The sequence below is a fragment of the Muscardinus avellanarius genome (assembly GCF_963383645.1).
Source record: "Muscardinus avellanarius genome assembly, chromosome: 19".
Taxonomy (NCBI): domain Eukaryota; kingdom Metazoa; phylum Chordata; class Mammalia; order Rodentia; family Gliridae; genus Muscardinus; species Muscardinus avellanarius.
In genome coordinates, this window is record NC_137805.1 from 35,259,538 (window position 1) to 35,286,304 (window position 26,767).

Consider the following 26,767-nt stretch of genomic DNA (forward strand, 5'->3'; position numbering starts at 1 on the left):
AAATCATTTGGTCTCCTGGTGATCTGCACTGAAGTTTTTCTTTCAACAGTAATAGTAATAGTATCCTAGATACATGCTCCATCCCCCTCCCCAGGACAGGTATTGAACCCCAGGCCTTGAGCATGTGTTAGGCATTGCCTCCAAGCTACTTCTCAACCAGGGGTATAGATTTTTAACAAAAGATGTACTTTCTTGATCTCACCTTTTTTCGCTTTGCTCATCTTATTTTTGTTTTCTTTTTTAGTATTAACGGGAACATCCATAGTAGTGCAAAAACTTTCACAATGAAATCCGAGGCTAAGGATGGAGAGGAGGAGAGTCTACAAACTGCTTTCAAGAAACTAAGAGTGGATGCATCAGGGTAATTAAATATGTAATATATTTTTTGGAACTCTGTTTACTAGATTTAAAAGGTCCATTTAAAGAGCTGTTTGTCTTCTAATAGTTCTCATTATTCATAGGAGGTATAAATGGTAACAGTGTGACATTCTACCAAATTCTCCACTATATTGTTTTACTTTAGAAAAATTCTGTCAAATTTGAAAAATAGCAGCTCATTTGTACTCCAAGATTTAGTGTTTTGATCTTCTTTAACTTTGAGGAAGATTGCCTCCCCCTTTTGAGCAAAGAGTATCCCATCGGATTTTTTCATACATCTCAAGGGAACTGCAGTATTTTTTTATTAAAAGCTCAATAGAAATAGGAAGACGTTGTTGATTTCATGGTCTCTGATTGCTTAGCCTGTCACTATGGAAACCTATTCAGCAGAGTTCTGTCACAGAGATCAATAATCTTGGACCCTTTGGCCAAACTAATTAGAGCACCTTCAGACCAGCTGCCGTCCAAATGTTAGTCCCTTCTTGTCCCAATTCTTTGCCTTAAGCCAGAAGAAATCTCAAAATTTTAACAAGCATATGTGTTTTTTATGAATGAAAACCAAATACTACAAACTCAGAGTAGAACATTTACAACATGTAAAAATAATAATCACTGATACTTATCACGCAGCACATCATCAGCACTGGGTTGCGTACTTTGCGCATTTTATTTAATCTTCACTGTCACCTTAGTAGATAGTACTGTCATTTCACTTTACAGAGGAAACTCACACAAATCAAGTCAGGTGCTACTGGTCACATTGGTAAAATATGGCAAAGCCAGGATTTGAACCCAGAGAGTCTAACTTTAGAATACATGTTCTTAACCCCTCCTTTATATAGTACCTTGAAGAAATACATGCAGTGCCTAGCCTGAAGTAAAAATTAAACAGCTGTGAGTTGTTATAGCTATCTGCCTATTGCTAGTATTCGACCTACCAAATGAGATTTTATGCTAGTGCATTTACACTAAAGATGTTAAGGTGCTTACATGATAGTTTAAAAAAAGCCAGGTGTGGTGACGCACACCTGCAATCCTAGTATTTGTGGGAGGCTGTGACAGAAAGATCTCAAGTTCCAGGATAGATAGCCTCAGCAACCTAGCAAGACCCTGTTTCAAAAAAAGAGGGGGAAGCTGAAAGTCTATCTTATTTCGGCGTAGAAGGCCCCTGAGTTCAATCTCCAGGATCACGAAAAGAAAAAGCATAAAGCCAGACAAGGTGGCACACACTTGTAATTCCAGAACTTGGGGGGGCTGAGACAGGAGGATCACAGATTTGCAGCCAGTCTCAGCTACTTCGAGAGGCTCTCTGCAACTTAATGAGACCCTGTTTCAAAACAAATCATAAAAATAGGGCTGGAGTTGTAGCTTGGAGGCAGAGTGCCCCTGAGTTCAATGTTCAGTACCGAACACACACACACAAAAAGTATAATTTCTCCCATTGGTTTTTCTATTGTGGTCATCTTGCTATTTTATGTACTGTGATAAGCCTTTATTTATTTATTTATTTGTTTGTTTATTTTGCGGGTCTGGGGATGGAACCCAGGGCATTCAACCTCCAAGCTACACCCCCTGCCCTGTTTTTTATTCTTTATTCTGAAACAGTGTCTCACTAAGTCGCAGAGGGCCTCACTGAGTACCTGAGGCTGTCCGTGGACCGCGATCCTCCAGTCTCAGCCTCCCAAATGCTGAAATTATAAGCGTGTGTTACCACGCCTGGCTGATAAGCCATTTTTGGAAAATAGAAATAAGATTAAAAAAGCAGATGGTTACAGATTGTGGTTACACTATATTCCTATGTAATTTCTTGTCTAGAAATAACAGGAAGATGCTAAGAAAGCATACACACACACACACACACACACACACACGTATGTAAATTTATTGTTCATTCATTTTGGGTGGTACTGGGGGTTGAACCTGGGACATTCTGCTTCTGCACTATGCCCCCAGCTCTTGATCGATTGATTGATTGATTGATTGATTGATTATCCTGGGGATTGTACCCAGAGACATTCTTCCTCCAAGCCATACCCTAGCCCTTTTATTTTTTGTTTTGAAACAGAGTCTCACTAGATTGCTGAGGCTGGTCCTCCTGTTTTATTGATCCTCCTGTGATCCTGGGGACCTGTGATCCTCCTGTCTTATTTTTTATTTTTTAGACAGGGTGTCACTAAATTGCTGACGGTCTCCCTAAGTTGCTAGGGCTGGCTGTGAATATGTGATCTTCCTGTCTCAGCCACCCAGTGCTGACTGGAATTACAGGCATGTGTCACCATGCCCAGCTTGGTGTGTAAGTTTACATATTTCTTGTTACATACATTTCCTAATGTTTTAAGAACTTTTGGGTGGGGCATGGTGGTACATGCTTGTAATCCCAGTACTTGGAAGACTGAGACAGGAGGATTGCAGTTTGGAGACCAGCCTCAGCAATTCAGTGAGACTCTCAGTAGTCCAGTAGGACCCTGTTTCCAAACAGAAAATAAGGCCAGGTGTGGTGGCATATGCCTGTAGTCTCAGTACTTGGAAGGCTGGGACAGAAGGATCGTAGGTCCTCGGCAACCTAGTGAGACCCTATTTCAAAACCAAAAATAAAAATAAGGCGGGGTGCAGTTGGAAAATAGAATGAAGTGCTGGGGTGTGACTTAGAATGCTTTCAGTGTCAATCCCCAGCACCACACACACAAGAAGAAAAAAGTTTTGGACTGAAATTAAGCCATTTTGGTGCTGCTAAAAATTACTTAGACCATTATAAAATATTTTTCAAAGTATTTATGAAATATATGGTTGAAAATTATATATTTGTAGCATGTGATCTACCTTGAGTAAAATTATAGGAAGAGAAGGAGCCGTGAACATTTGAGAAAACCAAGTAAGAGCGTAGAGGGTGAATCATTGGCATGACTAAGCAGAGTAAGACTTGAAGAGCAGCGCACATTTGTATTTGTATTGCTGCTGATTACAATGGGACTGCCGAGGACCGAGTCAGAAGCTAAGCAAGCTCACCGGGAATGCAGCATGATCCTGTTCAGCAGGTTTGGATTGCTCGTGCAGTTTGTCTTATCAGGACAAATGTCTATAGATTTGTTATAAGACATACTCTTTTTTATCTGGCTATAAAATAATGCATGCTTATTACAGAAAAATATACCAAAAAAATGAAGTAAAAAATATCACAAGTTAGCCGGGCGTGGTGGCCCACGTTTACAATCCCAGCATTCGGGAGGCTGAGATCTGAGGATCCAGGTTCACGGCCAGCCTCAGCTACTTAGTGAGGCCCTTTTCAACTCAGTGAGACCCTATTTCAAAATAAAGAATAAAAAATAGGGTTGGGGGTGTAGCTTGGAGGTAGAACGCCCTTGGGTTCCATCCCCAGTACCGCAAGCAAAAAAAAAAAAAAAATCACAAGTTAGCATCATTACTTTTAGCACCTAGACCATTTGTACATAATTCTGTGTGTTATAGTATTTTCCTCATTGGATATTTAGACTATTTCCAGTTACTTTTTTAAGGCTTATTTAATTTTATGGTACTGGAGATTGAACACAGGGTCATTTTATCTCTAAGCTGCATCTCTAGTCCTATGTTTTTATTTTGAAACAGGGTCTCACTAGGTTGGTGAGTCTCACTACTTGCTGAGGCTGTCCTCGAACCTGTGATCCTCCTGTCTCAGCCCTCCAAGTACTGGGATTACAAGTGTGTGCCACCATACTTGGCTTACTTCTTGCTTTAAATGATCTTTGACTGAACATCTTTTTAGCATGCCTGCCTTCCCTCCCTCCAGATTCGCTCCCTCCCTTTCTTCCTTCTTTCCTGTCTACCTTCCTTCCTTTTGTGGTACTAGGGATTGAACTCATGGGCATTCTCCCTCCAAGCTACACCCTCTACCCTTTTTTATTTTGTTTTATTATTTTATTTTTGTAGTACTGGGGATTGAACCCAGGGGCATTCTACCTCCAAGCCACACCCCAGCCCTATCTTTATTTTGAAACAGGATCTCACTAAGTAGCTGAGGCTGGCCGTAAACCTGCCATCCTCCTGTCTCAGCCTCCCAAATACTGGGATTCGATGCAAGTGCCACCACGCCCAGCTTTTTTACTTTTTTTTTTTTTTTTTTTTTGTGGTACTGGGTTCCTGGAAGCCCTTCTACCTCCGGGATACACTCCCACGGGCTACACTCCCAGACCTATTTTTTTTAACTTTTTTTGTTTTTTATGTGGAAACAGGGTCTCTTAAGCCAGCAAGGCTGGCTCCGAACCAGTGCGATCCTCCGGTCTCCGCCTCCCAAGCGCAGGGATTACAAGCGTGAGCCACCATGCCCGGCGGCTTTACTTTTTATTTTGAGACAGAATCTTGCTAGAGAGTCTCCCTAAATTGCTGGGGCTGTCCTTGAAATTGTGGTCTTCTTTTTTCAGCCTCCCAAGTACTGGGATTACAAACGTGTGCCACTGCCCCCAGCTTAATGTTTCTTTCTAAAGAAGTTTTATTAATACTATAGAATGTATAGTAGGAGTGTATACTCATGTGCGTATGCACACTTGTGTGTGTGTGTGTGTGTGTGAGAGAGAGAGAGAGAGAGCGCGCGAGCGTGCACGCGAGAGAGAAATATCTGGAAGGATTCATACCAAAACGTTAACATTGGTAGTTTCTGGATTGTGAGATTATAGATGGTTCTCTTTTTTCTCTTTTACATTCTTACTTTTATGTTCTTTTCTGGGAACCTGTATTATTTATGGGTAAGAGCTATTTATCGAAATGGTTTTTATTCTAGTACCTTAAAATAACAGTAGATTTTCTATCCTGAGTATCCAGAAAAAGAACATGCTATGACCTAGAACCCAAGACCAGTGATTAGAAAAGGACTTATTCTTTTTAGTGAGAATTTGCTGACACTTTCTATATGGCCTGGTCATATTTATGTATTTTTAAAACACAGACTTAATTTTGAGTAATATTGTTAATCATAAAAATTATTTTTCTAATAATTGCATAATATATAAATAAGTGTTTATTTTCAAGTTGGATTGAGTCTCCTAAAAGTTTGCTCCTAAACCTAGTCTAAACCTAGTTCCCACAGTTCTGGCTTGCCTGCATAAAATAAGTGGCTGGTGTCATTAGCATTCTCTCTGGATGTAAGGCCTGATCTGCCCCAGATAAACAGCCTGAAAGTCTATTTATATCCTGCTGCTGGTTATACTTGAGAATTATTCTTTGGCTTAAGGCTTGCAATCAGGGCTTTTAGGGATTGTCTAAATTTGGTTTTGGAAGAAAATTTACACTAAAAGCTGTGCAATTTTTTTTGGGGGGGTAGAAGATTGAACCCAGAGGCATTCTACTCCCAAACTACACCCCCAGCCCTATTTTACTTTTTTTTTAATTTGGAAACAAGATCTCACTAAATTGCTGTGACAATCTAAGTTGCTGAGGTTGGCTTTGAACCTATTATCCTTCTGTCTCAGCCTCCCAAGTACTGAGATTACATTTGTGTACCACCACACCCAGCTAGAGCTGAACAATTTTTGAGAACTCTAAATAAGAAAGGAAATTAAGGTATGAATATAAGTTATATTTGGAGCCAGGCATGTTGGCACATGCCTATAATCCCAGGAGATTGTAGGTTTGAGGCCTACCTTAAAAATTTAGTAAAACTCAGTAAGTTAGTGAGACCCTGATTGAAATTAAAAAGTCAGTCTGGAGTGTAGCTTAGAAGTAAAATGCCCCTGGGTTCAATCTTAGTACCAGAAAAAAAAAAGGTAGGACAGGTTTGGTGGCATACTCTTGTAATCCTGCTGAGATGGGAGGATCGCGGGTTTGAGGACAGCCTCAGCAGGTAGTGAGACTCATCAACCTAGTGAGACCCTGTTTCAAAATTAAAATAGGGCTGTGTGTGTGGCTTGGAGGTAGAATGCCCCTGGGTTCCATCCCCCGTACCAAAAGAAAAGAAAAGAAAAAATTGTATTTGGATTAGCGAGAGCGGAGCCATCTCGTTTTACAGCGCTCTCCAGCAGTGCCCTTTGTTCTTCAGGTCCATAGCGTCACTGTCCGTTGGAGAAAGCACGAGCGTCAGAGCACCAGTCAGAACAGCAGCCGACGACACCAAACCTAAAACCACATGTGCATCTAAAGACAGTTGGCATGGGTAAGAGCTGTTTATAAAAATGGTTTTTATCCCAGTACCTTAAAATATCGCTGATTTTCTTTCCTGCGTATCCAGAAAAAGAGCATGCTATGACCTAGAACCCAAGACCAGTGATTAGAAAATTCACACTCATTCTTTTCAAAAGTGTGAATTTGCTGACACTTTCTGTGTGGCCTGGTCATATGTGTTTAAATATGTTATATGTATGTTTGAGAAGAATGGATCCTCTCTGATTGTTCTTGAATTTTGTATCCATTAAAATTGGCTTCTAAAGCTGGGTGTGGTGGCACACGCTTGTAATCCCAGCTTTCTGGAGGCTGAGACCAGAGGATTGTGGTTTGCAGACAGCCTCAGCTACTTAATGAGGTCCTTTGCAATTCAGTGAGACTCTGTTTCAAAAATAAAAAAGACTAAGAAATAAAACTGGGGGTATAGCTTGGAGATAGAATGCCCCTGGGTTCCATCCCCAGTACTACCAAAAAAAAATTAGACTTCTGAATGTGATATTTGAATCTTTTTCAATTTTTTGTTTTGTCAGCTTGACTGATCAGTAATTGAGAGGTATGCTGACATCTCCACCATGGGAGTACATTTGTCTATATTCCCCTAAGGTCTATATTTTTGCTTTATGAATTTTAGAATTATTATATTTTATTGGGTTCATACAGCCTAGGTCCATTCAAGTTTAGAAAGTTTTCTGGTCAGTTGAAAACTTTTGTTATGTAATTCTATAATGGTTTGTTCCTTTTTTTTTTTCCTTCTCTCTTCTTCTTCTTCTTTGGTACTGGACATTGAACCATGGGCCTTTCTATTTTTATTACAGGGTCTTACTAGGTTGCTGAGAGTTTTACTAGGTTGCTGAAACTGTCCTCAAACCTGCAGTCCTCCTGTGTCAACCTCCTAAGTTCTGGGATTGCAGGAGCAACCACCATGCCTGGCTTTTTGTAATGGTTTTTTTTTCTCTCTCTTGGTACTAGAGGTTGATCCTAGAGGAATTCTATCTCTGAGCTACACCCCAGCCCTCCTTTATTTATTTTTTTCAAACAGGCTCTCACTAAGTTTCTTGAGGGTCTCACTAAATTTCTAAGGCTGTCCTCCAACCTGAACCCTCTGTGTCAGCCTCTCAAGGTACCACGATTGCAGTCGTGTGCCTCTGTGCCTTGGTGGGCTTTTGTTTTAGAGTCTGTGTTGTCTGGGATTAATATAGCTAGTCCAGTTTCATTCAGTCTGGTCATTGGTTTATTTTTAGTTATATAATATAAAGCACTTATTTGTTTTGATTATTAATACATTTGGACTTATGTCTTTTTATTTTATTTTATTTTTGCTGGTCTGGGGATGGTACCCAGGGGCAGTTGACCTTCGAGTCACACCCTCTGCCCTATTTTTATTCTTTTTATTTTGAAACAGGGTCTCACTAAGTCGTGGAGGGCCTCACTAAGTAGCTGAGGCTGTCAGAGAACCGCAATCCTCCAGTTTCAGCCTCGAATGCTGGGATTACAAGCGTGCGCCACCACGCCTGGCTGCCTTTTTATTTTGTTACTTGTCCTACTTTTTTCCTATTTTATTTTTTTATCTCCATCTTCCCTCCTCTCCCAATCTACTAAAAATTATATGAAAGGGTTTTGTTTTTTCCCTCTGCTGCTTTGGAAATTATACACTGTTTCTATTCTTCTACTAGTTAGCCTTGAAATTTTAGCCTTGAAATTTTACCATTGTGCTATTGTCAAAGACAAAAGTTAATATATAAACCTTCTCCTTAAAACTCTTTTCCTCTTATTGCCTGTAGTTGCTCAGTAGTTCAGTTCTGTTTCTTTTTTTCCTGTTAATTTCTTTTAATCACATAATTAGGTTTTGTTTCTAGTAAACAGTGCATGTTTTTTATTTATCTACATCTTTACAGTTTTTTTTTTTGTTTGTTTTTGTTTTTGCGGCTCTTGGGGTGGAACTCAGGGGCATTCAACCTCCAAACTATACCCCTGCCCTATTTTTATTCTTTATTTTGAAACCGGGTCTCACTGAGTGGCGGAGGGCCTAAGTAGCTGAGGCTGTCAGAGAACCGCGATCCTCCAGTTTCCGCCTCCCGAATGCTGGGATCACAAGCGTGCGCCCCCACGCCCGGCTTCACCTTTTTTTGTGTGGGTGGTATTTGGGGTTGAACTAGGGCATTCTACCTCCGAGCTACACTCCTAATGTTGGGCTCAAATGTAATTTTTATTTCTTAAAGTCATGTTTGGTTCTTTTTTTCGGATTTGCTTCAGAGAGTCCTTTTGACTTTGTTCTTTTATTTGTTTAAATATTTTATAAATATTTAACTTATATAATGTATTTGATAGTTCCCAGTATCTGAAAACCTCGGGGACTCTACATCTTTTTTGTTTGTTTGCTTGTTTTTTGGTTGGCTGGTAACAGTGATAGAAATGAGTCATAAATCTGATGCTTGGTCTAGTATCCCTGGCATTAATGGCTCTTTGCATCCTGACAGTAGTACTGAAGCTACCTGAGGGCACGGCATTTAGCATCAGCATCAGTGTGTGCAGGTTGCTTCCCCCACATCCTTAGTCAGAGGTTTCAAAGCTGAGCGCGGAGACGAGGCAGGTGTTCCACACCACACGTATTTGGCCCACGTGAATCAGTTGTCTTGTCTGTTTCTATAGTTTGCTAATAAGGGGATATTGAAGTTTTTGAGAAAGACAGGCAGCCTGAAAATAGAGGTAGGCACGTCTCTGGGGAGTTTTACACTGTTGATGACAAAGCCGAGAGCAGGTGAGTTTCCGTCCCCACGGAGGCGCTGTAGGAGGGCGGCGTGGCCCAGTGTCTTCTTGCATGTGTTCTTCTCTCAGGTCTACTCGGAAGTCTTCACGAGGAGCAGTGAGAACCCAGCGTCGGCGCCGCTCTAAGTCTCCTGTCCTTCATCCTCCAAAGTTCATACATTGCAGTGCAATAGCGCCTCCTTCCGGCAGCCAGCTCAAGCACAGAAGCCAGACCGACCCCCCTGAAGGCAGCAGCGGGGTGGGAATTCCAACCCCTAAAGAGTTCACTGCAGGAGAAAGCTCTGCTCCCCTCGATGCTCAGCACACAGGGGCAGGCGTCGAGCCTCTGAGAACTTCGGTTCCAAGGCTCCCGTCCGAGAGTAAGACAGAAGACTCCTCTGATGCTACCCAGGTCTCCCAAGCTACTCTCAAGGCCAGCGATCTCTCTGACTTTGGATCCGTTTCCAAGCTGAACCAGGCCAAGCCATGTGCTTGCGCAGGCACAGAGTGCCAGTGTAAGAGATGGCATGATATGGAGGTGTATTCCTTCTCAGGCCTGCAGAACGTCCCTCCCTTGGCCCCAGAACGAAGATCCGCTCTCGAGGACTACTCCCAGTCGCTGCACACCAGAACTCTGTCTGGCTCTCCCCGCTCCTGTTCTGAGCAAGCTCGAGTCTACGTGGATGATGTGACCATTGAGGACCTATCAGGCTACATGGAGTATTACTTGTATATTCCCAAGAAAATGTCCCACATGGCAGAGATGATGTACACCTGAGAGTGAGAACTTAAATTCATATGCTGTAAACCAATGAAGGGTTGTCAGAGAGAGTTAGCTGATGCAGACCTTGTGGCCACTTTACGTGAGAAGACATCTCTTTCTGCTCACTGTGCTTGCAATAAAAAACTTTTCTTGGCATCTCAGTTAATCTTCATTCTTTAAATATATTCTGAATTCTTACATACCCATCAAGGCAAGCAGATCAAAGAAAATCCTTCTCATCTAGGAATGTTTGTGGGGATGAAGACACCGTAATTACTGGAGACTGGCAGTACTGGGTATGTGCTGGAAGCAGAGCGTATTTCTCAGATCTGTTTACGAATGGTAGCCAGGGAAAGCGAAGTGTGCTTTGTGACTGGATGAGCGTTTGCCATGTTGTGGTTGCCAGCCCAGAATGTTAGAAGTTAAAAGACTGACTTGAACCACCTCTGATCTAATGCAGGATTTATGTCATTTAAGGTGTCTTGTTATTGTTGAGCCAGAGATCGAAGGTTTAGTTAATTTGAATAAACTAGCTGGCCCGCCCAGCGGTGTTTGGGAGAGTCATTAACCATCACAAAATAAATCCCTACTGGGTCTGTGACCTTTTATACGAAGTTTCTCAAGAAGCTGCTTCGAGTGGGCTGTTAGCTGGAGAGGGGCTTGTAATACTTGAAACTAGTGTGCAGCTCTGGCCTTTCTCTGTGTAGCATGTTTCTGGAAATCAGTGGTAGCATGGGTCTTATACCACAGATTCAAGTAGTCTTGATATTTATTATCTCTCTGAACCACTCTTCCACCTTAGCAACCTCCAAAGAAAATTTTGTACATGCTGTAGCCTGATACACTCCTGGTTGACCATCTAAACATTCGTGCCAAAATCGGGTTGGACAAAAAAAAGCCAGGCTTGTTGGCGCACACCTGTATTCCTAATGCTTGGGAGGCTGAGCCAGGAGTATAGCAGGTTTTTGGCTAGCCTCAGAAACTTAGTGAGGCCTGTCACAACTTAGACTCCTGTTCTAAATAAGAAATATAGAGCTAGGGGTATAGCTTAGAGGTAGAACACCCCTGGGTTCAGTTTCTAGCACGTGCACACGCGCGTGCGCGCGCGCGCACACACACACACACACACACACACACACACAGAAGCAGCTTAGGAAGACAGGAGAGCGGCTTGCCTTTGAAATGTACAATGGCTTGCTGAATGTAGACTAGGGAAGGCGCACAGTCAGGAGGCTTTTGGTGAACCAGGCAAGGGCTTTTGGTGGCTGGACACTTGGTGGTGCAAAAGATGTGTTCTGGATCCTCCGCCCCACCTGGTGCTGGGGATTGAAACCAGGAGCTCCATCCCCAACTCAACATCTATACCAACTCCGCTGGTATAGATTTGGGAGGGAAAGTTGGGAGTTGTATTTTCTTGTCAAGTCTGAGGCGCTCGTGGGATATGTAGAGATGTTGAGTAGGTGGTTGGATAATGAAATCAGGAGAGGTACAGGCTGCAAAGGCAAATTTGATAGCCACCAGTGTGGATGGTTGGAAACCCACAAGATGAGATTGCCTGGGCAGTGAGCCTATGGGAAGAAGTTCAAGGGGCCTGTAGTCGCAGCTGCTCAGGAGGTGGGAGCAGGAGAGCCCCTTCAGTCTAAGAGTTAGAGACCAGTCTGGGCAACATAGTGAGACCCCATTCTGAAAAATGTCAGAGAAACTCTGGGCGTTGTGGTGCACACTTATAATCCTAGTACTTGGGAAGCCGAGCCAGGCAGATTGCAGGTTCAAGGCCATCTTCAAAAACGTAGGCCCTGAGCAACTTAGGCCCTGTTTCAAAATAAAAAGGGCTAGGGGTGCAGCTTGGAGGTAGAATGCCCCTGGGTTCAATCCCCAGGGGGGGGAAAAAAAAAAAAAAAAGGACTCATGGTGCAGAGGCTGGAACATGAAGAGGACCAGGGAGCCTGGGCAGAGCCAGGAGGGGTCCTAGGATCCTCCTCAAGAGGCGTTTCGGGAGGGCAGATGAGGAGTGCTCACTGCTGCAGACACAGGTAACCAAGCTCTGCCCCACAGCAGAGGGGTGTGTGTGTGTGTGTGTGTGTGTGTGTGTGTGTGTGTGTTTGTGTGTGTGTCTGGGGATTGAACCCAGGGGCATTCTACCTCCAAGCCACACCCTCATCCTTTTTTATTTTTTGTTTGGAAACAGGGTCTCACAAAGTTGCTAATAGTCTCACTGCATTCTGAGGCTGCCCTCAAAGCTGTGAGATTCTCTTGTCTCAGCCTCCCAAGGATACTGGCATGTGCCACTATACTAGGCTGCTTCTTTTTTTTTTTTTTTTTTTTTTTTTTTTTTTTTGCGGGTCTGAGGATGGAACCCAGGGGCATTCGACCTTTGAGCTACACCCCCTGCCCTATTTTTTATTCTTGGTTTTGAAACCGGGTCTCACTGAGCTGCAGAGGGCCTCACTTAGTAGCTGAGGCTGTCCGCGAACCGCGATCCTCCAGGTTCCAGCCTTCCGAATGCTGGGATTACAAGCGTGCGCCACCACGCCCGGCTACACTAGGCTTCTTTATGAATCTTTTTGGAAAAAAGATGGTCCTTGTTTCAGATGACTCTTGGTTCAGGGGAGGAGCCAGCCTGGGGGAGTGCAGCTAAGCCAGCTGGAGATGCATCTGGGGAGGGAGGGTCCCAGGAGGAGCTTCCGGGAGTTGATGCCGAGGGCCTCTGGGTGCTGGGTGCTGGCCTCTCTCTGCTCTAGACCTGGCCCCCGCTCCCAGGCTCCATGGGCAGCAGCTCAGCTTCACCAGTGGGGGAGAAACAGGCTGAGGAAGATGTGGAGTGGCAGCGCCCACCCAGTGACTAGCCGGGTAGGTAGGCAGGAGCATCGCAAGTCCACGGCCAGCCTGGGGGGTTTAGTGAAGTCCTGCCTCAAGATAAAGGGGTTGTGGTGGCACACACCTGTAATCCCAGTACTTGGGAGGCTGAGACAGGAGGTTCACAGATTCTAGACCAGCCTGAGCACCTTAGTGGGCATAGCTCAGTGGTAGAGCCCTTGCCTAGTATGTGTGAGGCCCTGGGTTCCACCCCCAGCATCACACGTGTGCATGCATGCGCACACACATGCACACGAAGAGAAAGAAGAAAATCTTAGGAAGAAGAAAAAGTATAATAGCTACCTTTAAGAACAGTTTACACTGGACATGGTGGTGCACACTTATTATCCCAGTACTTGGGAAGCTGAGGAGAGGATTGCAGGTTCGAGGACAGCCTCAGCTAGTAGTGAGACTGGTCAACCTAGTGAGACCCTGTTTCAAAATAAGGAATAAAAAATAGACTGGGGGTGTAGCTTGGAGGTAGAATGCCCCTGCGTTCAATCCCCAATACCACAAAACCAAACTAACACACAGTTTAGAATTCAGGTTTAGGAAGTTCCATTTAGTGTGAAGAACTATTTTCCTAAGGAAAATCTGTTATAACACAAATGACCACGAGAGGGCCCCCCTCCCCTGACGTGCACCAGGTTAACTGAAGGGGCGGAGCCACGGTTTATCCAAAGCTCAGCACCGGGCAGGTAAGCAAGTGCCAAATTTGTCAATCTGATTTGACAAAATTAAACTTTTTAATTGCATTTTTAAATTAATTTAAAAATTTAAAAATAGGATACCACAGAGTAAGACTGAGTGAACACGTGTAAGGAATGGTTTGATGTCAAGGTATTTCCTATTTAGTCTTTTTAGTGACTATTAAGCATGATGACTTGAAAAGCAATTTGTTATGTTAGAGTAATAGTAGCAATAGTAGCCAGGCGTGGTGGTGCACGCTTGTAAATCCTAGTACTTGGGAGGCTGAGATGGGAGGATCGAGAGTTCAAGCCCAGCCTCGCCAAGTTAGTGAGACCTTCTACAACTTAATGTAGACCCTGTTTAATAAAAAATAAATAGGGCTGGGGTGTACCTCAGAGGTAAGAGTTCTCCTGGGTTCAATTTCCAGGAATACACACATGCACACACACAGAGTAGAAATAGCTGGGCATGGTGTTGTGTGCCTTAATTCCAGTACTTAGAAGGCTGAGACAGGAGGATCAGAGGTTCAAGGATAGCCTCAGCAAGTAATGAGACTCCTCAACCTAGCAAGACCTTATTTCAAAATAAAATAGGGCTGAGGGTATAGCTCAGAGGTAGAATGCTCTGGGTTCAATAACCAGTAACACACACACACACACACACACACACACACACACACACGAAGTAACTTATTTATTAGATGTTTTATCAGGCACACATTTTTAGGGCATTAATGCATTCTAAGCTGTTTTATAGTATGAGCTCCCCACCCAGCCATATGAAGTAGATCCAGTTAGATCCAATTTTCCTTAGCAGTGATCCCTGGGGGAGGTTCTTTTACATGTGGCTACAGAACATGAACAATGGTCTAGATCACAGGCGCGCAGCTCCTGAGGAGCAGAGCTGGGATTTGTACACGTCACTCCCCCAACCCCCACCCCGCCTATAGGACGGCAGTGGACTCACAAATTTATAAACATTATAAGATGGTTTTGTTATTTGAAACTGTGTGTGTGTGTGTGTGTGTGTGTGTGTGTGTGCGCGCACGCTCGCGCGCGCGTGCATGCGCACATGTATGGAACTGGAGATTGAACCAAGCGGTTCTGTCCCTAAGCTACACCTCCAGCCCTATTTTATTTTTTTAAATTTTGAAACAGGGTTTCATTAAGTTGCTGAGGGCTTCACTGAGTTAAGGTTGACCACAAACCTGAAATCCTCCTGTCTCATCTTCCCAAGTACTTAGGATTACAGGCGTGAGCCACTGTGCCTGGGTTTACAGTGATTTTTAACTAGGGATGGGGATCAAATTTGGGGAACTTTTTAATGCGAATACGGTGATTAGTGCTTGGGAGGCCGAGACAGGAGGATCGCAGTCTCAGCAACTTAGCAAGACCCTGTTTCAAAATAAAAACAGCTGAGTGTGGTGGCGCACGCTTGTAATCCCAGCACTCAGGAGGCTGACAGGATTACGGTTCTCGGACAGCCTCAGCTACTTAGTGAGGTCCTTTGCAACTCAGTGAGGCCCTGTTTTCAAAATAAAGAATAAAAAATCAATAGGGCTGGGGATGTCACTCGGAGATAGAATGCCCCTGGATTCCATCCCTAGTACCACAAATAATACTGAAAAAAGGGCTAGGCGTGTAGTTCAGAGGTAGAATGCTTGGGGGTTCGGTTTCTTTCTTTTTTTTTTTTTTTCTTTTCTTTTCTTTTTTTTTTTTTTGGTAGTACTGGGGTTCCTGGAAGCTCTTCTACCTCCGGGCTACACTCCCAGACCTATTTTTTATTTTTGGAAACAGGGTCTCTTAAGCCAGCATGGCTGGCTTCGAACCTGCACGATGCTCCTGTCTCTGCCTCCCAAGCGCGGGGATTACAAGCGTGTGCCACCACGCCCGGCTTGGGGATTAAATTTCTAATACAAGAAGAAAAGGCAACCACCCAATTTCTCTCCTTGGACCATCTAACTCCATAGGCCTGGGGTAGGGCTCTGGTATCTGTTTATTTTATTGTTGCTATTGTAATTATTATTCTGGTACTGGGGGTTGAATCCAGGGCCATTCTACCTCCAAGTTACACCTCCAGCCCTTTTTGTTTTTTATTTTGAATGAGGCCTTGCTAAGTTGCTGAGGCTGGCTTCCAGCCTGTGATCCTCCTGTCTCAGCCTCCCAAGTACTGGAGTTACAGGCGTGTACTTGGGAGTTACTGCACCCAGCCAGGTGACAGGTTTGTTGTTTTTGTTTTTTGGGGGTTTTGGTAGTAGGGATGGAACCTAGTGGCATTCTACTTCTGGGTTACATCCCCAGCCCTATTGTTTTTATTCTTTATTTTGAAACAGGGTCCCACTGAGTTGCAAAAGGCCTCACTAAGTAGCTGAGCTGCAAATCGCGGTCCTCCTGTCTCAGCCTCCCGAATGCTGGGATGACAAGCGTGCGCCACCACGCCCAGCTCAGATGACACTTTTTAATCCACTGCTATTCCATGCAAGGCTGAATGCACGAGGTTGAATGTCGAAGGGGCTTTGTAAGGTCGTGGGGATCCGTAAGGCCGGGACTGTGCACATGAGGGAACTAAGTCATAAGGACTCTTAATCAGCCGGGTGGAAAGGAGAGAACATTTTCTACCCATGTCAGAAACGTGAACAAAACTTGGGCAGTGACTTGAAGTGGCCTGAGTCATGGGGTTTGGAAATACGTCAGATTTATGAGGTCAGATAACAGTCTCTCTCCAGTGCCTTCACTTTTTTGGTGATTTCTACCCCTGCCCCCACCCCTGCTCTTACGCACGCACGCACGCACACGCACGCACGCACGCACGCAGCTTCCTATTCTTGGTGGCTCTTATCTTGCTCATGGCTCTCTACCAGTAGTGCTGGTTTTGATTGGGATTTCCAGTCGCCGGCCCCTGCTCAGCCTCTGCTCCTGGAGATTTATTCCCTTCACTGCAGTTTGGTGGGAACTAGAGTGCTGGGAATCTCCCCAGGCCCTGAGCTCTTGACCCTGCCCCAAGCGCTTCCTGAAGTCCTGCCTCACAGGCTCTTTGGACTCAAGAGCATAAGAGGGCTTGGACAGGGAGATTAAAAAGAAAAAGAGCAAGTCAGGCTTAGTTGTGGCGCACGCCTGTAATCCCAGGATTTGGGAGACTGAGACAGGAGGATCGCAGGTTTGAGGACAGCCTCAACAGTATGGTGAGACTCAGCAACGTAGAACCTGTTTCAAAACAAAAGGTTTGGGGTGTAGCTCGGAAATAGAATGCTCCTGGGTTCAATCCCTAGTACCACGGGTGGGCAGGCGGAGTTTACCATCCTGGGTATTTCAAAGTTGGCCTCATCCCGACCTGGCCATGCCCAGAAACAGGCAGGGTGGCCTCTCCCCTCAGGGAGGCTTTTGCCCTCCAGCCAGAGAGGAGAGGCTTTTTGCCCTGACTTCTCCCCAGGTTCCTGGACTCGGTTCTACTGCATCTTGTAGACTGTCGCCAGAACCTCACCTCTCCTCCTCCCTCCCCCTCCCCCGCCCCCGCCCCTCCCCCTTCATCTCCCCTCCCCCACCCCTCCCCTTCCTCTCCCCTGCCCCTCCCCCTCCTCTCCCTCTCCCCTCCCCTTCCTCTCCCTCTCTCCTCCCCTGCCCCTCCCCCTTCCTCTCCTCCCCTCCCCCTCCCCTCCCCTTTCCTCTCCCCCTCCCCTCCCCCTCCCCTCCCCCTTCCTCTCCTTCCCTCCCCCTCCTCTGCCCCTCCCCCTTCCTCTCCCTCTCCCCCCTCTCTTTTCTGAGCACCTCTCTGCCTCTAAAAGCATACATGGAGCCAGGCACAGCGACTCCCGCCTGTTATCCCAGTACTTGGGAGACTGAGACAGGAGGATCACAGGTTGGAAACCAGCCTCAGCAACTTAGGCCCTTAGCAACTTAGCAAGATCTCATTTCAAAATAAAACCCAAAAAGGGCTGGGGGTATAGTATTGATTTAGAATGCCCCTGGGTCCAATTTCCAGTAAATAAACAAACAAACAAACACATGCGCCTCTGCGGAGCTGTCTTTCATTCCTCTGTCTTTCGGGCACTGGATTCCTTGACAGGCCTGGCAGTGGCTGCAGCCCAGGTCCTGTTCCAGCATGCGAGTGGCTTGCCAGCCTCTCCGCCCTGGGGATCTGCGGCCTTCTGGGGTCAGACATTCTGTGGTCTGGCATCCCCTCCCGGCCGCAGACCCAGAGGACCCCAGTGGAGGGAGCCCATACTCATGGGAAGAGAGAACACCGCCTCCTGGGAGTTCTCCTTCCTCACTCCGCTCCGCTCCGTAGCCTCTCCCGGCAGCCCGAGCTCCATTTGAAGCACCCCTCCCTCCCACTTTGAAGGAGGCCGGGCTGGCTGGGGGTTATTTTGGGAGCAGCTTCTGAGATCCAATGGCCTTGTTAGGGCAACACTGACCTTTCTGTCCCAGGAGGAGGGCAGGGCTGGGAAGGGGCGGGGCAGCCGCCAGGGAGACCGCAGGCAGCTGCACACCCACCCGGTGGTGCAGGAGAAGGGGGCCAGCCCCGGGCTGCCACCCTGGGGATCAATCACTCGGTGGGACCTCCACCCCACCCCTTTTGCTGCACTTCTTAAAGGGATCACGCCGCTTTTCCTGGGACTTCATGGAAGCCGGACTTGGGACGCTTTGTGAGGACTTTGAGTCCTTCCCTCTGGCTTCCTCTGCCAGAGGCACCTTCCTGGGGCTGAAGGAGGAGCCGTCCAGGCATGGCACTGTCCCCTGGCGCCCCCAGTGCTGAGCTGGCTCCTGGGCTTTTTCAGCCTGTGCTGGCATCTTGCTTTCTCCCTCCTGGGGGGTGGTGATTGTGGGGGCCCAGCCTGAGGCCTGGGAAGCATCAGGTACCCCACACCCCCTGCACCCAAGCTGGCGGGCGGGCAGGCTACCGGGGGCGAGGATGAGATGAGCGGGGGCCGCTTTGACTTTGACGATGGCGGGGCGTACTGTGGGGGCTGGGAGGGAGGCAAGGCCCACGGGCACGGACTGTGCACCGGCCCCAAGGGCCAGGGCGAGTATGCGGGCTCCTGGAACTTTGGTTTTGAAGTGGCAGGTGTCTACACCTGGCCGAGCGGAAACACCTTTGAAGGATACTGGAGCCAGGGCAAACGGCACGGGCTGGGCATAGAGACCAAGGGCCGCTGGCTCTACAAGGGCGAGTGGACGCATGGCTTCAAGGGACGCTACGGAACCCGGCAGAGCAGCAGCAGCGGCGCCAAGTACGAGGGCACTTGGAACAATGGCCTGCAGGACGGTTATGGCACGGAGACCTACGCAGATGGAGGTGAGCCGGTGGGCCAGGGTGGGCCGGGAGGCACCGCACAGAATCACAGGGCTCTGGGCAAGCTGCTCTATCTCGCTGTGCACCCATTTTCTTGTTAATAAAGGTGGGGCCAATAAGGGGGTTGTTGCAAAGATTAGCAGGAGTGCTTGGTGCCAGGCCTGCCATATAAGTACACTCAACACTCACTCGGCAATATGAACTTCTGCTGTCTGCATGCCAGGCGTGCAAACAGCTGGGGAGGAGATTCCAGCTCATGCTCTAGCAGAATCAGGATCTTAACTTTGCCATGAAAATTATGTTCAAGTAATAGATCATGAGGATCATTCATTCATTTACTCATCCGTCCACTTAAGTATCCATCCATCCATCCATCCATCCATCCACACACACATCTATCCATCCATCCATCCATCCATCCATCCATCCATCCATCCATCCACACACACATCTATCCATCCATCCATCCATCCATCCAAAAGCCTATCCATCCATCCAAAAGCCTATCCATCCATCCACAATCCATCCATCCACACATCCATCCATCCATCCATCCACACATCCATCCATCCACACATCTATCCATTCATCCACAATCCATCCACACACACACACACACACACACACACACACACACACACACACACACATCCATCCATCCATTCATCCATCCATCCATCCACCCATCCACCCATCCACACATCCATCCACTCACCAATCCAAAACCCTCTCCATCCACCCACCCAGCCACCTGCCCGCCCAGCCAGCTGTCTGCCCCAGGCATCCCTGCGCTCTGCATATGTCTGCAGTACTTTCTATTTGTAGGCATCATGCACAGGATTCGCTATAACGAGGAATAGACACAGGCCCTGGCAGACGGCTGCAGGCACATAGTTACACACAAATACGTAGAGAGGTGCGGAGAAAAGGGCAGGTGGGTCTGAGGAGGACAGGGACACTTCAGAGCAGGTGGCCCCCGGCGCGATCTGGTGGGAGGGTGGGGAGTGCGGCAGGCGCCGGGGGCCGGCCTGGGAGAGCGGAGTTTGTACAGAGGCTCACAAGCGTGAGAGGAACCATGCTTGAGAAAACGGAAAGGAGTTTTCTGTGGCAAAACCGCCCTGGGAAGCGGCAGAGCAGGGGCATGACCTCATGTGTGGAATGAGACCTGGGACGGATCACTTATCTGAGCCTCGGTTTCCTTGTCCATAAAAATAGGCCCTTTTTGTGGCACTGGGGGTGGAACCCAGAGGCTTTTCTATCTCCTCTCTATACTCCCTGACCCTTTATACTTTATTTGGAAACAGGGTCTCACTAAGTTGCTGAGAGCCTCACTCAGTAGCTGAGGCTGGCTCTGAACCTGCGCGATCCTCCTGTCTCAGCCTCCCGAGCACTGAGGTTACAAGTGTGCGCCACCACTCCTGGAAAATGAGCCTTTTTCTACTGGGATTGAATCCAGGGGCATTTTATCTCTAGGCTACACCCCAGCACTCCCTACTTATTTATTTATTTATTTATTTATTTATATTTTTATTTATTTATTTATTTATTTATTTATTTATTTTTGCGGGTCTGGGGATGGAACTCAGAGGTATTTGACCTCCGAGCCACACCCCCTGCCCTATTTGTTATTCTTTATTTTGAAATAGGGTCTCTAAGTTGTGGAGGGCCTCATTAAGTAGCTGAGGCTGTCTGCGAACCACAATCCTCCAGTCTCAGCCTCCCGAATGCTGGGATTACAAGCGTGTGCCACCATGCCCGGCTTTATTTATTTGTTTTCAATGTGGTCTCACTAGGTTGCTGAGATCTCGCTATGTTGTGGAGGCTGTCCTCAAACCTATGATCCTCCTGTCTCAGCCTCCCAAGTACTGAAATTACAGTTGTGCATCACCATACCAGTCTTAAAATGGGCCGCTTTTGCACATGAGTACTGCTGGAAATGCGTGTGGACAGGAAGCATCCGTATCCTCTGTTCCCAGGCAGAAGTGCCAGTTCGGGGGCCTCATCCAGAACCTCTGAACCAGGATCTGTGTACAAGGCCCACGAAGCTGTTTTAATCAGCTCACCAGGCAAATGTGTGTGCTGAAGTTTTAAGTGTTGCTTCATGAGTGCAGTGGTGTGTGCCTGGAGGCCCAGCCACGCAAGAGACAGAGGCAGGAGGACCACTTGGGCTCAGTGATAGAAAACCAGTCTGGGAGCCAGGCGTGGTGCCGCACGCTTATAATCCCAGTACTTGAGAAGCTAGATGGAGGATCGCGCAGGTTCGAAGCCAGCCTCAGCTGTTTAGTGAGGCTCTCAGCAGCTTAGTGAGACCCTGTTTCAAAATAAAATATAGCCGGGCGTGGTGGCGCACGCTTGTAATCCCCACGCTTGGGAGGCGGAGACAGGAGGATCGCACAGGTTTGAAGCCAGCCGCACTGGCTTAAGAGACCCTGTTTCCAAATAAAACCTATAAAATAGGTCTGGGAGTGTAGCCCGGAGGTAGACAGGCTTCCAGGAACCCCAGTACCACAATAAATAAATAAATAAATAAATAAATAAATAAATAAATAAATAAAAAATATAATATAAAATAGGGCTGGGGGTGTATCCCGGAGGTAGAAGGCCCCTGGGTTCTACCCCCTGTATCACAGGAAGGAAGGCAGGCAGGCAGGCAGGCAAAACCAGCCTGGGCAATAAAGCAAGAGCCCATCTCAAAAAGGAAAATAAAATAAAACAAATTAGTTTTGTTTTAAATCGGGCTAGCAAACTGTAGAATGCAGGCCAAATTGGCTGCTTGCCTGTCTTATGCAGCTTGTAAGCTGAGTAGCTTTACATTTTCTTTGAAAATAAAATCAAAAGAAGAGCAATATTTTGTGGCACATGGAAAGCCCTGCACATGACCCTTAGTGTTGCCTAGGGTCCTGCAAAGCCCAAGGGTGGACTGTCTCCCTCCTTGTAGAGAGTGTTTGTGGGCTCCACTTCAAATGGTCAGATTGCTTCTGACTCTGCATAATTCTATGACATCTTCCTAATGTGCGCATAGCTCAAAACTGTGGCTAATTAGAAAAGCAATCTGTTGGCACCGGAAGGCGCTGGCAGGCTAGCCTGTCTTCACTAGTCCCCCTTCTTTTGATAGGAAGTGGGCACTCTGGGAGTGGGCTGGGGGGTCTGGAGAAGCAGCAGCGCCCCTGCTCCCAGCCCAGGCTGCCATGCGGTTCGCTGCAGCAGAGGCCAGCGGAGCAGCGTGGGGTGCGGGGGCGCCTAGCGAGGCCCTGCCATCCAGTGTGTCTGGGTGGTCACGAGGCGGTGTCCCTTGAGTTTTTGGGAGTGGATGCATATGGCAGCTGTCGGGACTGGCAGTGCTGAGGACACAGGCTCCACAGCTGGCTAGCTTGGTGACCTTGAGCGGTTCACTGACCCTCTCCAGTTCGGAGCCGTGCAGCTCCCTGGTTGGCTGTGCCGCCGCTGTGCGAGGCTCTGAGGATGCAGCGAGAGCGAGCCTCAGTTCCTCTGGTGATGAGATGGGGATAACCCTGAGCGCTCGCAGGGTGTAGTTACCAGGCCAGGCCGTGCGTTGTGAGCACGCACCAGGTCTTCCTTCACTGGGCTCTCTCCAAACCAAGGGCAGAACAGTGTTTGTGCGCACACGCGCGTGTGTTGATGTGTGCTGGGGATCTAGATGTGAGTCAGAGAGGCACACGTGGCTGGGTTAAGGTGGACATGGGAAATAATAGGCTGATCTCCCCAACTGTCTGAAAGAGGCAAAACCTGTTCATTCAGCCAGGCGTGGTGGCGCACGCTTGTCATCCCAGCATTTGGGAGGCTGAGATGGGAGGATGCGGTTCGCTTACAGCTTCAGCTACTTTGTGAGGTCTCTGCAACTCAGTGAGACCCTGTTTCAAAATAAAGAATAGGCCGGGCGTGGTGGCGCACGCTTGTAATCCCCGCGCTTGGGAGGCGGAGACAGGAGGATCGCGCAGGTTCGAAGCCAGCCGCGCTGGCGTAAGAGACCCTGTTTCAAAAATATAAAATAGGTCTGGGAGTGTAGCCCGGAGGAAGAAGGGCTTCCAGGAACCCCAGTACCACCAAAAAAAAAAAAAAAAAGAATAAAAAAATAGAGCAGGGGGTGTAGCTTGGAGGTCAAATGCCCCTGGATTCCATCCCCAGACCCACACAAAAACCCCATTCATTCATTCATTTGATATTCCTGGGCACCTCCTCTCTGCCAAGCACCATCCCACAACACATTCTAGGACCTAGAGTAACGACCAAGATGGTGATCTCAGGGCTGCTCTCAAGGATCCCCTGTGTAGTGGAGACAGAAATAAACGGAAAGACAATCCTAGATGTAATTTTCAGAGGTCACTATTGTTATGACATAAAATCAGAGGGAAGAGAGTAGTGTTTTATTATTTTTTTATGGTGCTGGGGATTGGACCCAGGGGTGTTCTACCTTCAAGATATACTCCCAGCCCCTTATATTCTTTTTCTGTTTGGAAACAGAGTCTCTCTAAGTTGCGGAGGCTGGCTTTGAACCTGTGATACTCCCCTCACATCCCCAAACACTGGGATTGCATGTGTGCGCCACAGTGCTCTTCTTGAGAGCGGTATGCTTGTTTTGGTTTTTTCTTTTTGCAGAACTGGGGATTGAACCCAAGGGCATTCTACCTCTGAGCCCCATCCCCGGCCTTATTTTTTATTCTTTTTTTTTGTGTGTGTGGGGGGTCTGGGGATGGAACCCAGGGGCATTAGACCTCTGAGCTATACCCCCTGCCCTATATTTTATTCTTTATTTTGAAACAGGGTCTCACTAAGTTGCAGAGGGCCTCACTAAGTAGCTGAAGCTGGCCGCGAACCATGCTCCTCCTGTCTCAGCCTCCCATGTACTGGCATGACAAGCCTGCGTCACCCCACCCAGCTGAGAGTGGGGTTTTTAGATACAGGGTGGGGAGGACTAGCGAGGAGGTGAGGACTTCCAGGAGAGGGAGCGGCAATGCAAAGGCCTGAGGCAGGCCCGGCCTTGGCACCTTTGGCCAGACCCTGATTAAATATGGGGTGCAGCAGGAGTCCCAGTTGGAATTTGGGCGTGGGGCACATCCAGGTTTGCAGGCCCTGGGTTTTACTCCAGGTGTGCCCAGGAGCTCTCCGGGGTCACCAGCAGACCTGAGGCTCACTGGTCTGGCAGAGGCGTGGACTCCCCTGAGATGGCCCTGCATCCAACGGGCCTACAAACCTCCTGGATCCTCTCCCCCGAGCCTCACACGAGGTGTAACTGTCCAAAATTAGATGTGGCCACTGCTTCGGAAAATCTCCTTAATCAACCTGTCATCAGTGCTCCGAGGGTGTGTTAAGGACCCGCCCTTTGCCCTATCCCGGGGCACCGAGGGGAATGTGGGCGGGTGAGAGCCTGTGCCCGGGCACCAGCCTGGGTCAGGCCTGCTCTGCTGAGTTCTTAACCTCCCGCCTTCATTTCCTCACCCTTAGAAGGGACCTGCCCTAAGCCACCCAGGAGCTTCTCAAGGGATAAACGAGAGTTGGCATGCCTATTAACCATGTTTTATTTTTATTTATTCATTTTGTGTTACTGGGAATTGAGGGGCATTCTATCGCCAAGCCACACCCCAACCCGATTTCATTTTTTAATTTTGGAACAGGGTCATGCTGAGTTGCTGAGGCTGGTCTCAAACCTGCAATCCTCCTATCTCAGCCTCCCAAGCACTTGGATTACAGGCATGTGACACCATGCCCGACCTCTTAACTCTTATTAATCTATTCATTAAATATCTAACTGCATGATTATTTATGAAGCCAGAGCGATACTAAAGTGGCAGGTATAGCCCTGGCCTTCCAAGGGACTCTAGCAGGAAGTGGTGCTGTGTGGTCCGGGAGGAGTGACAGGGACCAAGGAGGTGAGAGGTGGGGACTGAGCATCCAGGGAGGCTTCCCGGAGGAGGTGTGAGCTGAGTCCTGGAGTATGTGCCGGAGGGAGTCTGACTCCTCCAGGTCAAGAGAGGGGCCCCGGAAAGTCAGGAGGCCCCAAAGTCGCCGCTCAGCCAGGGGGTGGAGCTGAGACTTGCAGAAAGTGAAGACTCTGCCCCCACCTGGTCCCGCAGTCAGCTGTCACGGGTCACCACCTGCTCGACCACGGGAAGCCACGGCTGCAGCTGCTCCTGCTGACCCGTCGTAGACAGGGAAACCAATTTAGCGGGTCAGGACCTATGTTTTTCAAAATGAAACTAGAGTATGGCAGAATATTAAGTATCAGAATGTCTCACAAAGGATAAGATGAAGTATCATTTCCTAAAATGTTTGTTCAGTTGAGTGTGTGTGTGTGAGTGTGTGTGAGTGTGTGTGAGTGTGTGTGAGTGTGCGTGTGTGAGAGTGTGTGCGAGTGTGTGAGTGTGCATGCGTGTGTGTGAGAGTGTGTGTGAGTGTGTGTGTGCGTGTGTGTGTGTGAGTGTGTGTGTGTGTGTTTCACGATGTAAAATGTAGTTCTTATCGTAGTCAGAGTCAAAAAGCTTGAAAATCAGCTGCATAAGGTAGCACACGCTTATAATCCCAGTACTTGGGGAGGCTAAGGCAGGAGATCACAGGTTCAAGGCCAGCCTCAGCAACGTATCGAGGCTCTCAGCAACCTAGTAAGATCCTCTGTCAAAATTAAGAAAGAAAGAAAATAAGTCTGGGGGTGTAGCTCAGGGGTAGAATGCCCCTGGGTTCAATTCCCAGTATATAAAAAAAAAAATAAAAAAGTTGAAAATCACTCTTTTGGCCTCTACCTCAAAGCCCCTGTCTTCCTACCTCGGTAGACCCTCCCTCCACTCCAAGCCCTTGCTTCGCTCGGGGGTTAAGCCCTTCAGCTCTGGCAAGGGAAGGGAGGGGCCTCAAGCCCTGCTGGAGCCTTGTGGCCCCTCCCCTGCCCCCCCTCCTATGGTCCTCATTCCTCCTCTGGCTATATAAAGCAAAGCTAAGAATAGCTCTGACTTAAAGCTTGCACACACATACCCCAGTCTGAAGGAGCGATGGCGGCGCCCGAGCCCATAGCCTCACCCAGCACTAGAAGGGCCGTTCTGATCCTCAGAGGCCCGTAAACTGAGTCCTGAAACTGCAGTCCAGAGGTGCACATATGTGTAGAGACTACCTGTGGTTTTTCTGAGAGGTGTTTCCTCATATAGCAATTTAATTCCTTTTTTTTTTTTTTTTTAGTACTGGGAATTGAACCCAGGGACATTCTACCCCTAAGCTACACCTGCAGCTCTTTTTATTTTTTATTTTGAGACAGAATCTTGCTAAGTTGCTGAGGCTGGTCTCAAACCTGAAATCTTCCCGTCTCAGCCTCCCAGGTACAGGTGTGCGCCACTATGCCCAGCTAGGAATTTTTTTTTTTTTTTGTAGTGCTAAGGATTGAACCAGGGGCATTCTACCTTCGCCCTATACCCCCAGCCCTATATTTTGAAACAGGGTCTCACTAAGTTGGGAATGGCCTCACTAAGTAGCTGAGGATGGCTGTGAACCTGTGACCTTCCTGTCTCAGCCTCTCAAGTACTGGGATTACAAGTGTGCACCACCATGCCTGGATCAGGAACTGGATTCTTAAAGTAATCTCATGCTCAAATTTAGAATCACTGCTTAGTTCAGTACTCAAAATATTGTAATGGCGCTGGGCGTGGTGGTGTATGCTTGTAATCCCAGCATTCAGGAGGCAGAGACCGAAGGATGGTGGTTCGTGGACAATCTCAGCTGCTTAGTGAGGCCCCTTCACAACTCAGTGAGACTCTGTTCCAAAACTTAAAAAAGACTAAAAAAAGCCGGCCGTGGTGGCACACACTTGTAATCCCTGCGTTTGGGAAGCAGAGACAGGAGGATCGTCCAGGTTCAAAGCCAGCCTTGCTGGCTTAAGAGACCCTGTTTCCAAATAAAAAA

The 26,767-nt window shown here is 47.5% G+C and overlaps 2 protein-coding genes across 2 annotated transcripts in view; both read left to right on the plus strand.

The window, feature by feature from the left end:
• Window positions 1–248: 248 nt before the first annotated feature.
• On the plus strand, window positions 249–10,048 carry OSER1 (oxidative stress responsive serine rich 1; the record flags this gene model as incomplete). The annotated part of the gene is made up of 3 exons (XM_080716635.1): window positions 249–361; window positions 6,404–6,517; window positions 9,361–10,048. The coding sequence occupies exons 1-3, from the start codon at window positions 285–287 to the stop codon at window positions 10,046–10,048; spliced, it is 879 nt and encodes a 292-aa protein (XP_080572761.1). The 5' UTR covers window positions 249–284.
• Window positions 10,049–18,492: 8,444 nt separating this feature from the next.
• JPH2 (junctophilin 2) overlaps window positions 18,493–26,767 on the plus strand; it is a gene marked incomplete at both ends in the record, with an annotated part of 73,063 nt that continues 64,788 nt past the window's right edge. The window contains one exon of the mRNA XM_080716143.1: window positions 18,493–18,871. Coding sequence (XP_080572269.1) covers window positions 18,493–18,871 — 379 coding nt within the window. The remainder of the gene's footprint in view (window positions 18,872–26,767) is intronic.